Source organism: Rutidosis leptorrhynchoides, chromosome 6, assembly GCF_046630445.1.
Source record: "Rutidosis leptorrhynchoides isolate AG116_Rl617_1_P2 chromosome 6, CSIRO_AGI_Rlap_v1, whole genome shotgun sequence".
In the NCBI taxonomy this organism is placed as follows: domain Eukaryota; kingdom Viridiplantae; phylum Streptophyta; class Magnoliopsida; order Asterales; family Asteraceae; genus Rutidosis; species Rutidosis leptorrhynchoides.
The window spans coordinates 418,896,076-418,911,223 of NC_092338.1; the positions used below are offsets into that span (position 1 = coordinate 418,896,076).

At 31.1% G+C, this 15,148-nt stretch overlaps 1 protein-coding gene across 1 annotated transcript; it reads right to left on the minus strand.

The window, feature by feature from the left end:
* Positions 1 to 2,657: 2,657 nt before the first annotated feature.
* Positions 2,658 to 3,203, minus strand: LOC139855145 (PRA1 family protein D-like). The gene has a single exon (XM_071844391.1). It carries the CDS (start codon positions 3,201 to 3,203, stop codon positions 2,658 to 2,660), a length of 546 nt encoding a protein of 181 aa, XP_071700492.1.
* Positions 3,204 to 15,148: the final 11,945 nt, after the last annotated feature.

Below are 15,148 nucleotides of genomic sequence, written 5' to 3' on the forward strand. Positions count from 1 at the left end.
CGGAAAGTGCATCACCAACGCGGGTACTATGTTGGTTGAGGCTTGCGAAAGGTGAAAAAGAAGTAGGGGGTGCAGGGTACTATGTTGCTTTTATAACTGGTATTATTCCACTAATTCTTCGTAGTTCATACTCTATTCAATTGCAAATTAGTCAAGCTTTTATGAAGTTAAATTGTGCCCGAATCAAAGCTCAGGCTCATTCAAGTCAGACTTTATTAGGTTTGACTGCAGTAGAGATACTTTGATCTAGAAATCTTGGTCTTATGATTTTAAAGAAATCAATATTGGTTTTGGATTACAGAAGTTAAAACGTTGACTTTGAAAGTCAGTGTACCTATGCTGTATCAGTTGTAGTCATTGTTAGTATTTGAATTTTTTACAATTGCTAACATCAAGTATCTATGATGATTACATGTCCACTTAAAGATGAAAATCCATCAAAAGGGTCCAAGAAGCCTATACACGTCAACATTGGAGGCGTTCAATGCTTGGTCGAAAGCCGATACATCTCTTACTGTGATTTTCTAGAGGCACGGTTATCATTCATGTCTAACCATCACAGATTTGAAACACCTGATGAACACGTTTACGTGATATCCAATTTTGCAGGATGAACTCATAGCCTGGTGGCGAGCTACGGTGACAAGTGGTGACACACCAATACAAAACAACTTGACCTCGAAGTTGGAGGAAAGGAAAAAATTGGGGTTTTAGTTTTCAAGAAACACCTTACAGACTTTTAATGAAATGTTTACCCTTTAATCTGGAATCTAAGCTTCCAGTTTCTGTAGAACATTCATAGTTCTATACATATCCTGATTTTGGGTCTCCGGAGAAGAACCTGATACCACTTAATTTGTTTTGCTGATACTGCAGATATTCCAAACTGTTTCGTAAGATGATAAGTACATTATTGTTGGCATGTTGCAAAGCAGCAAAAACATATACTACGGATTACTAATTAGGGGTTTGGAGGTTTATCCAAAACAAACGGACAACTTGACAGTTACGAATTTGCAGAGTGGAATTGGTATTGACTTCTCAGTTCTCATTCAAATCGATGTACCAATTTTACTGCAAATTGTATATGTCATAATATACACTCGACCAGATTCAACCATTGTTCGTCTACAAGATTAGCTTCAACAATACAGATTTTTGTTTAGGTTAGTCGTCCTGTATATTCCTTAACAACGTATAGGGATTTACATTTCAAACCAAGTTTCTTAACATTTTATCCATAAAAAAAGAAAATATAAATGTCAAAACACAATAGTTACTCAGGTCAGGAACAACTAACAAAGACCCTGTTATCTGTGGATACCTTTCTGGCTTTCAAGTAACAGTTTTGGTTGTTCTGGACAAGTATAACTTTTTACTACCAATCCTATCTCAAAGAAAATGTCCGAGTTCTGTTTAGAGCTTATGAAGTTATGACAAGAAACTAGTTTGTGTTAAAAAAAGCAAGCACGCAGATTTTCACACAAAAAATAACACAATTTAACTACTAAAAAAGCTTTTTTCTAAACACATTCCTGTTAAAAGTTCCTTTTGAGTTCATAAGTAGTCAGCCAGGATCAGTTTGTCGAGAAAAAACTGCTTATGACGACATATTTTTCTATTTCATACAAAGCTAAAGTGTCTCCGTACATGGAAGTTAGGACCACCCCCTAACTACGTTTACAGTTTCTCACGTCAACAAAGAGGCTAAGAATTTGCAATCATTTTTTAGCAGAGTTCATATTCTATAATTAATAACCAAGAGATCCAAGATCTTCTGAGTTAAACAAAGAGTCGCAAGTCAACAAATCACTAGAGGTGAATTATGCCAACGCCAAATAAGTTAACAGTTTCAACCTCGTTAAAGAATAAAGCATAAGATTCATACGTCATCCCATGGAAAAATGATACCTCAATCAAGACCTTGGCTCAAGACACTTGATAGTTGAAAGAGATCCTATATATTTCGATGCCTAAATTTTTGTTTGGTTTCTTTAAAGTACCAATGCAATCAACACAAGTTAGATTATGCATGCTTGGAAAATAGCTCTATGAACATAGTTTCCGAACAGTGTATAGAATAAAGAAAATGGAAAGGTGTGTTGAGAAACTATAACCAGTGAAGGAACCTAAATGCACTCTTAATAAGATAGACAATAGATCTTTAATCTGGTGCTAAGCCTTTTACTCTCAACACAAGCACTTGCAACTTGTAAGATTGACAGTGAAATAACTGTGACCTAAAAGCACTCTTTATATAAAATAAAATATTACACAAGCAGATGCAGAGTGTTTTAATATCGGCATAAATACTAGTAAGACGGCATTATATTCATGTTGTTACTCATCTCCCTTTCGTTTTCATACACATATAAATATATATAAGCATACTTAGCCGATGAGCACCATATCTAACATGATACATAGTTACATACACATATAGAAATATATATATATATATATATATATATATATATATATATATATATATATATATAAGCATACTTAGCCAGATGAAATCATCAATTAATTGAAGGAAAGGTTTACTAATTCAGATATTAGTCAAACAATGTACATCACATTACATTTCAATCGAACAGTAAACAGCTACAAATTCTCCTAAACTACCAAATCAATATGACCTGAAAAGTAACAGCTCACACGAGTGTATACGGTCCCTGCGCATGTTCTTCATCTTCATCGATCATCGACAACACCGCAGCATACGGCGACTCCATATCATTATCAGATGTCCTTAATATTGCGTGCAAACATATAAAACCTGCAGCAATTGATACAGACAAAATCACATTCCACCAAATACCACTAGTCAGAGCTAGGGCTAATACAGTAACCACGGACACCGCAATCCCAATCAACCGTTCATTTATTTCAAAATCGAAAACGATTAACGGTTCGCTTCGGCCGAAAATGAGGTAAGTTGAGATAGCGATAATGATAAGGAGAATTATTAATGTGAAAAGATGATTCGGAATTAGGGTTAGTAGGAAGATTAGTAAGACGATTAAAAGGTAATTGGCGGGAAATGAGTGGAGATTTTTTTGGAAACGGCTGGAGAGTTGGGGAAATGAGGTTGGGAAGGAGAGGGAAGAGACGGAGATGAAGTCGGGGAACCATGGACGGAGAGAATGGCGGATTTGGGCGGCGGTTGATGGTGATGAAGGCGTTGATGGTGTCGTCATCTGTGATTTTAACAAAAATATATCACCGGAGGAGAAATCGTTGTATGTAATGGTTTTGTTTAAGCCTGATATTTAATTGTTACAATGTTTATGTATGTGAATGAAAAAAAAAAAAAAAAAAAAACAAGTAATTGGGCCAGCGCTATGCTGGGCCCAAATATCAATTATGACCAACACTTTGATAAATAATAGGGAGTACCAGTGAAATGACCCGTAGAATTACGAGTTTATTTAAACAAAACAGTTTAATAATATGTTTTAGATATTAAGTGAATTTAATACCAAAGTTATTTAGTTTGATGACCCGTGAAAGTTCGACTAAGAAACTCGTCAGCTGAACATTTCATCAAACACCTAAAATGCATATTAAACAATCCACATCTAATCATAAGAGATAATATTGTTTGTTATTTTGTTTTAAAACTGTAAATTAAAATATAAATTTAGAATTGGTTTCCTGCTGCCTAGCTTTTATACATTCTCGTACTCAATTCAAAATAAATTAATTAAAATAATTCAAAATTATTTGATTTTAATAATTAAATTACATATTATTAAGACTTAATAATAATAATAATAATTAATTAATTAAATTTTATTTTAATTTAAAATTATTTAGATTAATGACATCACCCACCATGCTTAGATTTTTTTCTTTTTATTTTTAATTTTTTCTTAACAAAAGAATTAGCCTAATAATGACATCATCACTATAGAATTTTAATAGAAACTATAGATTTGTTTTTATAAAATAAAATAAATACGCTTTTGTGTTATTAATGATCAGAAATTTATTTATCTACTTAAAAAAAGTATTAGGAAAAAGGTCAAAATTGGCAGCTAATTGAATGCATAGAGAATGAAGTGTGATTCTTCTCATTATGAAAAATCTGAAAGAAAAATACATTATTTTAATTAGTCTACTTTGTTTCTTTTTCTTTAATGAGGTGATTCTCATTCACTACTTTTTAATTCATCTACACTTTTATCTTATTAATTTATAGTTATACTCCTAAATTAATATGGAGAGTTCATTATACTCTTAATTATATTTTATAAGTTGAACTCCCTAGATCAATTATTATTACTAACACACTAAAGGAGATGGAAAAGAATGTCGTTCCAAAAAAAAAAAAAAAAAACTGTCGTTCCATTTCATGCTTTCACACCACACATTTTGAAAGGACCCGTTCATATACATTATAAACGATTCTCAATAGTTGATTACATCGCGAGGTATTTGACCTCTATATGATACAATTTTCAGACATTGCATTCGTTTTTAAAAGATAAACTTTCTTTACATCGAAAATTGACAGGCATGCATGCCATTTCATAATATCCAACTATAAATGACCTAATCTGTCATTTACTTAATAATAAACTCTATTGAACTCAACGACTTGAATGCAACGTCTTTTGAAATATGCCATGAATGACTCCAAGTAATATCTTTAAAATGAGCAAATGCACAGCGGAAGATTTCTTTAACACCTGAGAATAAACATGCTTTAAAGTGTCAACCAAAAGGTTGGTGAGTTCATTAGTTTATCATAAACAATTCAGTTTCATCATTTTAATAGACCACAAGAATTTCATTTCCAGTTCTCATAAATATACGTCACATGCATAGAGATAAAAATCATTCATATGGTGAACACCTGGTAACCGACATTAACAAGATGCATATAAGAATATCCCCTATCATTCCGGGAAATCCTTCGGACATGATAAAAACAACATCGAAGTACTAAAGCATCCGGTACTTTGGATGGGGTTCGTTAGGCCTAACTGATAAAAATCACCATCAGCCCGTAGTATGATATTATCCGCTTTAGTAACATCAAGGAATACTGCACATCGATGCGGGCCCCAGCTCTGATACCATAAGTAACATCACCATCAGCCCGTAGTATGATATTGTCCGCTTTGGACACAAGTCGATCACCGACGGGCTACCCGTGCACTAGTACAACCCCGGATCGCACTTCTACCTCACGGATTTGCTTCTCGGGTAAACACCCTCAAAACGCGTCATACCAGAAGAGGTATCCACACCCTTATAAGGAGTGCTTTGTTTTCCTCTCCCACCGATGTGGGGCAATTCTTAGGTTACAAAGCAAAAGGGGCATATTCGGCTTCGATCATTCACCCATATAATGTAGTTTCATTTACTTGTGTCTATTTCGTAAAACATTTATAAAACTGCATGTATTCTCATCCCAAAATATTAGTTTTTAAAAGTGGGACTATAACTCACCATACTGTATTTCGTAGTAAAAATACATATAACGTCATTGAACAAGTGCAAGGTTGGCCTCGGATTCACAAACCTAAATTAAGTATATATATTTATATATTGGTCAATATTGGTCTAACAATTTAAGTCAGGTCATAGTGTACCACCATCCTAATGCTCGAGACTAATATGCAATAGTCAATAAAAGTCAATTTGACCCAAAATGATTTCCAAAATCCATACATGATTAACATATAACTTGAATATCGTCCTTTTATATTTTTAAATATTTTTAAAAGATTTTAATAGAGTAAATAATATAATTCATTTATTATTAAAATTTATATATAAAAATATGATTTTATATATCTTAAGTAATAAAATTTATAAAGTTCATTTAATATAATATGATAGGTAGTATTAACGTAATTATGTTACACGTAGTAAAATATCTTTGTATTACATATTTATTTGATAAAATAACATTGATAATAATAATAAGCAAAACTTGTATTATTTTGAGATAATAATTTTTATTATTCTATTAATAAAAATATCAATATTTATATTTACTAAAAGTGATATTATGAATAAACGATAATTCTAATTATGATTAACTTTAATATTTACGATACTTTTTAATATTATCTTTAAAATAATAATTCTATTTAAAATGATAATAATAATGATATTTTATAATAACAATGACATTTCTATTAAAATGATAATTTTTGTTAAAATGGTAGTTTTAATACTAACGATACTTTTAATAATAATAGTAATGATAAAATAATAAGAATGATAATTTTATCTAAATCAATATCTTATAATATTTTAATTTCATCATGATACTCTTACTTATTATTTCCTAATCGTTTCGTTTAATAGTTTTTAATCGTCTTTTATATCGTGTTCATAATAATGATAATAATAGTAATCAAAATAATTAGGTGTTACAAATATTTGTTTTAATTACACTAATATTAATAATGATAGTTACTATAACATTATTAACGATAATACTAATAATTATCTTAATGATAATATAATATTAATAATAATAACAATAACAATAACCATTTTTAAATAATGATATATATATTAATAATGATAATAATAATAATAATAATAATAATAATAATAATAATAATAATAATAATAATAATCATAATAATCATAATAATAATAATAATAATAATAATAATAATAATAATTGGATAATAATAATAATAATAATAATACTAATTATAACTTTAACGATAATAACGATAGTAATAATAAATAATAATAATTTTTTAATGATAAATCCCTTTTATTGATAAAGATAATAATAATGATAATAATAATATAAAACTAGAACGACGATAAAAACGACGATAATAATAATAATCATTTTAACAATAATACTAAAATTCAGTTGACTATAATTTCTAATCTGTTTATCGAAACCATTCGACATCTAAAGAAAAAGTTCTTAAATTTTCGTTAGCTTTCCAACGACATGCATGTCTTATACATTATCTCAATCGCAGGTGTAACTAATTCTAGATTCAACATAACCTAACTAAGGGCAATATCAAAAGTATAAGCATGCATAATCCTAAATACTCGAGCACTAGTCAGGGTATAACAACCCTCATATTTCCATGCCTGAATTGACTAATTTGACTATAGGGTTGTTATCCATACGTAATATATAATTAAATTCGACGTTGATCAAATATTTATTTTTAGTCGACACGTTCTGTTAACTAAAGTTTACACTAATTATATAAAATAACTTTAGTTAATATTAATGCGTATTATATTTAAAACTATATGTAACATAATTATTAATTAAATGATAAATTATTTTAATCATTATATATATTTTTAGCTTATAAAAAAATAAAAAAAAAAGAAATAAGATTTTTTTTATAGATTAAATAATGAGCCCATGAATTTTGACTAAATATTTTCAAAAACAAAAACTTATTAAAAACATTTTTAACATGTTTTTATTATTTTGTCAAAATTGGCACCTTTATTTTATTATTTTTTTTTATTTTCACCAACCATTTTTTACCTATAAATACATGGCTCCTCATTCATTTTTTCTTGCCAAACACAAAAACTTAAGTTATTCTCTCAAAACCTTGAAAAAAATTTGAGGTACTTTCTATTTTTATTAATTTTTTTTAATATTATCATTTATATTTATATTTATTGTATATTCTTTGTAAAATTCGAAATTAATTATGTTTATATGTTATAATTAGTATTATAAGTGTTATGATGCATAAAAATAATTTTGATAATTTATGGAATATTATTTATAATTAAATACGAATTATGTAGTGTTTAAACGTAAAAACAATGTAAAATTCGTAATAAATACTTTTAACCAAAAATAAAATATATATAATTTTTTATGAGTTTTTAAAACTTATATAGATCTGAAAAAAATTATAAAAATAATTACTTGGGTCGAATTGGTATTTATTATATAATTAAACTCTATTATTACGTAATTCGAAGGTAAATTAAGAATAAATATAAAATAATAAAAAATATTTTTTTTAAATATTTTTCTACAGGTTATTAGACTGATAGAAACTTATAAAAATTATAAAAATAATTATTTTGGTTTATTTAGTAATTATGTAGAATTAAAATTGTTTTGTGAATACATTAAGGGTAAAAACAAAAATAAATACAAAAATATAATAAAAACATTTTCTTAAATTTTTCTACTAATCTATATGATTAACTAAGACTATAAAAATTATGTATGTAATTTTTAGATATTTAATTTATTATTTAGACATTTTTGAATAATGTTCGATTAATAAAACACTATTATTTTTGAAGTAATTTAGGTATTTATTTAAAGATAATTATATTTAATATATATAAGACATACTAAGGTATAATAACTAAATATTAAATAAAACTTAGGTTATATTATCACATATATAATTATTAAGTACATTAATAATTCGTTGTGTGTATACACCTAAAGTGAATGTTAATCAAAGATAATGTATAATTCATGTGAACTTCATCCCTACTCACGGTCGTAAGTGAATGATGTCTAGGTTGCCATTTATGGGTAAGCTTGTGGATCTCGAATGCCATGACTTAGATTCTGGTCAAGAGTCCTGGGCCCCCGGTTACATCTGGTCATTCCTGACTTATTTGATAGCAACGAAGTTTGAGTAAAGTTATACAACGTCTTGCTAAAGATTAACCCGAACTTTCTAAAATTGGAAAATTACTATAAGTGGAAACTTTCCATAAATAGTAACCTTTCGAAAATGGAAATTCTTTAGTGAACCATTACTATCAATATAGTACTATATACTATTGTCTGTTAGGCAATGTCTGATCATACGTTCTATCTCTAGGTTGAGATCTCGGTTGAAATGTCCCGTTCTTATTGATTAAAAACGTTCCATATTAATTGATTTCGTTGCGAGGTTTTGACCTCTATATGAGACGTTTTTCAAAGACTGCATTCATTTTAAAACAAACCATAACCTTTATTTCATCAATAAAGGTTTAAAAAGCTTTACGTAGATTATCAAATAATGATAATCTAAAATATCCTGTTTACACACGACCATTACATAATGGTTTACAATACAAATATGTTACAACAAAATAAGTTTCTTGAATGCAGTTTTTACACAATATCATACAAGCATGGACTCCAAATCTCGTCCTTATTTAAGTATGCGACAGCGGAAGCTCTTAATAATCACCTGAGAATAAACATGCTTAAAACGTCAACAAAAATGTTGGTGAGTTATAGGTTTAACCTATATATATCAAATCATAATAATAGACCACAAGATTTCATATTTCAATACACATCCCATACATAGAGATAAAAGTCATTCATATGGTGAACACCTGGTAACCGACATTAACAAGATGCATATATAAGAATATCCCCATCATTCCGGGACACCCTTCGGATATGATATAAATTTCGAAGTACTAAAGCATCCGGTACTTTGGATGGGGCTTGTTGGGCCCAATAGATCTATCTTTAGGATTCGCGTCAATTAGGGTGTCTGTTCCCTAATTCTTAGATTACCAGACTTAATAAAAAGGGGCATATTCGATTTCGATAATTCAACCATAGAATGTAGTTTCACGTACTTGTGTCTATTTTGTAAATCATTTATAAAACCTGCATGTATTCTCATCCCAAAAATATTAGATTTTAAAAGTGGGACTATAACTCACTTTCACAGATTTTTACTTCGTCGGGAAGTAAGACTTGGCCACTGGTTGATTCACGAACCTATAACAATATATACATATATATCAAAGTATGTTCAAAATATATTTACAACACTTTTAATATATTTTGATGTTTTAAGTTTATTAAGTCAGCTGTCCTCGTTAATAACTTACAACTAGTTGTCCACAGTTAGATGTACAGAAATAAATCGATAAATATTATCTTGAATCAATCCACGACCCAGTGTATACGTATCTCAGTATTGATCACAACTCAAACTATATATATTTTGGAATCAACCTCAACCCTATATAGCTAACTCCAACATTCACATATAGAGTGTCTATGGTTGTTCCGAAATATATATAGATGTGTCAACATGATAGGTCGAAACATTGTATACGTGTCTATGGTATCTCAAGATTACATAATATACAATACAAGTTGATTAAGTTATGGTTGGAATAGATTTGTTACCAATTTTCACGTAGCTAAAATGAGAAAAATTATCCAATCTTGTTTTACCCATAACTTCTTCATTTTAAATCCATTTTAAGTGAATCAAATTGCTATGGTTTCATATTGAACTCTATTTTATGAATCTAAACAGAAAAAGTATAGGTTTATAGTCGGAAAAATAAGTTACAAATCGTTTTTGTAAAGGTAGTCATTTCAGTCGAAAGAACGACGTCTAGATGACCATTTTAGAAAACATACTTCCACTTTGAGTTTAACCATAATTGTTGGATATAGTTTCATGTTCATAATAAAAATCATTTTCTCAGAATAACAACTTTTAAATCAAAGTTTATCATAGTTTTTAATTAACTAACCCAAAACAGCCCGCGGTGTTACTACGACGGCGTAAATCCGGTTTTACGGTGTTTTTCATGTTTCCAGGTTTTAAATCATTAAGTTAGCATATCATATAGATATAGAACATGTGTTTAGTTGATTTTAAAAGTCAAGTTAGAAGGATTAACTTTTGTTTGCGAACAAGTTTAGAATTAACTAAACTATGTTCTAGTGATTACAAGTTTAAACCTTCGAATAAGATAGCTTTATATGTATGAATCGAATGATGTTATGAACATCATTACTACCTTAAGTTCCTTGGATAAACCTACTGGAAAATAGAAAAATGGATCTAGCTTCAACGGATCCTTGGATGGCTCGAAGTTCTTGAAGCAGAATCATGACACGAAAACAAGTTCAAGTAAGATCATCACTTGAAATAAGATTGTTATAGTTATAGAAATTGAACCAAAGTTTGAATATGATTATTACCTTGTATTAGAATGATAACCTACTGTAATAAACAAAGATTTCTTGAGGTTGGATGATCACCTTACAAGATTGGAAGTGAGCTAGCAAACTTGAAAGTATTCTTGATTTTATGTAACTAGAACTTGTAGAATTTATGAAGAACACTTAGAACTTGAAGATAGAACTTGAGAGAGATCAATTAGATGAAGAAAATTGAAGAATGAAAGTGTTTGTTGGTGTTTTTGGTCGTTGTTGTATGGATTAGATATAAAGGATATGTAATTTTGTTTTCATGTAAATAAGTCATGAATGATTACTCATATTTTTGTAATTTTATGAGATATTTCATGCTAGTTGCCAAATGATAGTTCCCACATGTGTTAGGTGACTCACATGGGCTGCTAAGAGCTGATCATTAGAGTGTATATACCAATAGTACATACATCTAAAAGCTGTGTATTGTACGAGTACGAATACGGGTGCATACGAGTAGAATTGTTGATGAAACTGAACGAGGATGTAATTATAAGCATTTTTGTTAAGTAGAAGTATTTTGATAAGTGTATTGAAGTCTTTAAAAAGTGTATAAATACATATTAAAACACTACATGTATATACATTTTAACTGAGTCGTTAAGTCATCGTTAGTCGTTACATGTAAGTGTTGTTTTGAAACCTTTAGGTTAACGATCTTGTTAAATGTTGTTAACCCAATGTTTATAATATCAAATGAGATTTTAAATTATTATATTATCATGATATTATCATGTATGAATATCTCTTAATATGATATATATACATTAAATATCTTTACAACGATAATCGTTACATATATGTCTCGTTTAAAAATCATTAAGTTAGTAGTCTTGTTTTTACATATGTAGTTCATTGTTAATATACTTAATGATATGTTTACTTATCATAGTATCATGGTAACTATATATATATCCATATATATGTCATCCTATAGTTTTTACAAGTTTTAACGTTCGTGAATCACCAGTCAACTTGGGTGGTCAATTGTCTATATGAAACATATTTCAATTAATCAAGTCTTAACAAGTTTGATTGCTTAACATGTTGGAAACATTTAATCATGTAAATATCAATCTCAATTAAAATATATAAACATGGAAAAGTTCGGGTCACTACAGTACCTATCCGTTAAATAAATTTCGTCCCGAAATTTTAAGCTGTTGAAGGTGTTGACGAATCTTCTGGAAATAGATGCGGGTATTTCTTCTTCATCTGATCTTCACGCTCCTAGGTGAACTCGGGTCCTCTACGAGCATTCCATCGAACCTTAACAATTGGTATCTTGTTTTGCTTAAGTCTTTTAACCTCACGATCCATTATTTCGACGGGTTCTTCGATGAATTGGAGTTTTTCGTTGATTTGGATTTCATCTAACTGAATAGTGAGATCTTCTTTAGCAAAATATTTCTTCAAATTCGAGACGTGGAAAGTGTTATGTACAGCCGCGAGTTGTTGAGGTAACTCAAGTCGGTAAGCTACTGGTCCGACACGATCAATAATCTTGAATGGTCCAATATACCTTGGATTTAATTTCCCTCGTTTACCAAATCGAACAACGCCTTTCCAAGGTGCAACTTTAAGCATGACCATCTCTCCAATTTCAAATTCTATATCTTTTCTTTTAATGTCAGCGTAGCTCTTTTGTCGACTTTGGGCGGTTTTCAACCGTTGTTGAATTTGGATGATCTTCTCGGTAGTTTCTTGTATAATCTCCGGACCCGTAATCTGTCTATCCCCCACTTCACTCCAACAAATCGGAGACCTGCACTTTCTACCATAAAGTGCTTCAAACGGCGCCATCTCAATGCTTGAATGGTAGCTGTTGTTGTAGGAAAATTCTGCTAACGGTAGATGACGATCCCAACTGTTTCCGAAATCAATAACACATGCTCGTAGCATGTCTTCAAGCATTTGTATCGTCCTTTCGCTCTGCCCATCAGTTTGTGGATGATAGGCAGTACTCATGTCTAGACGAGTTCCTAATGCTTGCTGTAATGTCTGCCAGAATCTTGAAATAAATCTGCCATCCCTATCAGAGATAATAGAGATTGGTATTCCATGTCTGGAGACGACTTCCTTCAAATACAGTCGTGCTAACTTCTCCATCTTGTCATCTTCTCTTATTGGCAGGAAGTGTGCTGATTTGGTGAGACGATTAACTATTACCCAAATAGTATCAAAACCACTTGCAGTCCTTGGCAATTTAGTGATGAAATCCATGGTAATGTTTTCCCATTTCCATTCCGAGATTTCGGGTTGTTGAAGTAGACCTGATGGTTTCTGATGCTCAGCTTTGACCTTAGAACACGTCAAACATTCTCCTACGTATTTAGCAACATCGGCTTTCATACCCGGCCACCAAAAATGTTTCTTGAGATCCTTATACATCTTTCCCGTTCCAGGATGTATTGAGTATCTGGTTTTATGAGCTTCTCTAAGTACCATTTCTCTCATATCTCCAAATTTTGGTACCCAAATCCTTTCAGCCCTATACCGGGTTCCGTCTTCCCGAATATTAAGATGCTTCTCCGATCCTTTGGGTATTTCATCCTTTAAATTTTCCTCTTTTAAAACTCCTTGTTGCGCCTCCTTTATTTGAGTAGTAAGGTTATTATGAATCATTATATTCATAGATTTTACTCGAATGGGTTCTCTGTCCTTCCTGCTCAAGGCATCGGCTACCACATTTGCCTTCTCCGGGTGGTAACGAATCTCAAAGTCATAATCATTCAACAATTCAATCCACCTACGCTGCCTCATATTCAGTTGTTTCTGATTAAATATGTGTTGAAGACTTTTGTGGTCGGTATATATAATACTTTTGACCCCATATAAGTAGTGCCTCCAAGTCTTTAATGCAAAAACAACCTCGCCTAATTCCAAATCATGTGTCGTATAATTTTGTTCGTGAATCTTCAATTGTCTAGACGCATAAGCAATCACCTTCGTTCGTTGCATTAATACACAACCGAGACCTTGCTTTGATGCGTCACAATAAATCACAAAATCATCAGTCCCTTCAGGCAATGACAATATAGGTGCCGTAGTTAGCTTTTTCTTCAATAACTGAAACGCTTTCTCTTGTTCATCATTCCATTCAAATTTCTTCCCTTTATGCGTTAATGCAGTCAAGGGTTTTGCTATTCTGGAAAAGTCTTGGATGAACCTTCTGTAGTAACCAGCTAGTCCTAAAAACTGGCTTATGTGTTTTGGAGTTTTCGGGGTTTCCCACTTTTCAACAGTTTCTATCTTTGCTGGATCCACCTTAATACCTTCTTTGTTCACTATGTGACCGAGGAATTGAACTTCTTCCAACCAAAATGCACACTTTGAAAACTTAACGTACAATTCTTCCTTCCTCAATACTTCTAACACCTTTCTCAAATGTTCACCGTGTTCTTGGTCATTCTTTGAGTAAATAAGTATGTCATCAATGAAAACAATGACAAACTTGTCAAGGTATGGTCCACACACTCGGTTTATAAGGTCCATGAACATAGCTGGTGCATTAGTTAAACCAAACGGCATGACCATAAACTCGTAATGACCATAACGTGTTCTGAAAGCAGTCTTTGGAATATCATCTTCTTTCACCCGCATTTGATGATACCCGGAACGTAAGTCAATCTTTGAATAAACAGACGAGCCTTGTAGTTGATCAAATAAGTCATCGATTCTCGGTAGTGGGTAGCGGTTCTTGATGGTAAGTTTGTTCAACTCTCGGTAGTCGATACACAACCTGAATGTACCATCTTTCTTCTTGACAAACAAAACAGGAGCTCCCCACGATGATGTGCTTGGTCGAATGAAACCACGCTCTAAAAGTTCTTGTAATTGGCTCTGAAGTTCCTTCATTTCGCTAGGTGCGAGTCTGTATGGAGCATGAGCTATTGGTGCAGATCCTGGTACAAGATCTATTTGAAATTCAACGGATCGATGTGGGGGTAATCCCGGTAATTCTTTCAGAAATACATCGGGAAATTCTTTTGCGACGGGAACATCATTGATGCTCTTTTTTTCAGTTTGTACTTTCTCGACGTGTGCTAGAAAAGCATAGCAACCTTTTATTATTAGTTTTTGTGCCTTCAAATTACTAATAAGATGTAGCTTCGTGTTGCCCTTTTCTCCGTACACCATTAAGGGTTTTCCTTTTTCTCGTATAATGCAAATTGC

Bases quoted from the DNA above. Each gene is read 5' to 3' on its own strand.
- LOC139855145 (XM_071844391.1), bottom strand. From the start codon at position 3,203: ATGACGACACCATCAACGCCTTCATCACCATCAACCGCCGCCCAAATC.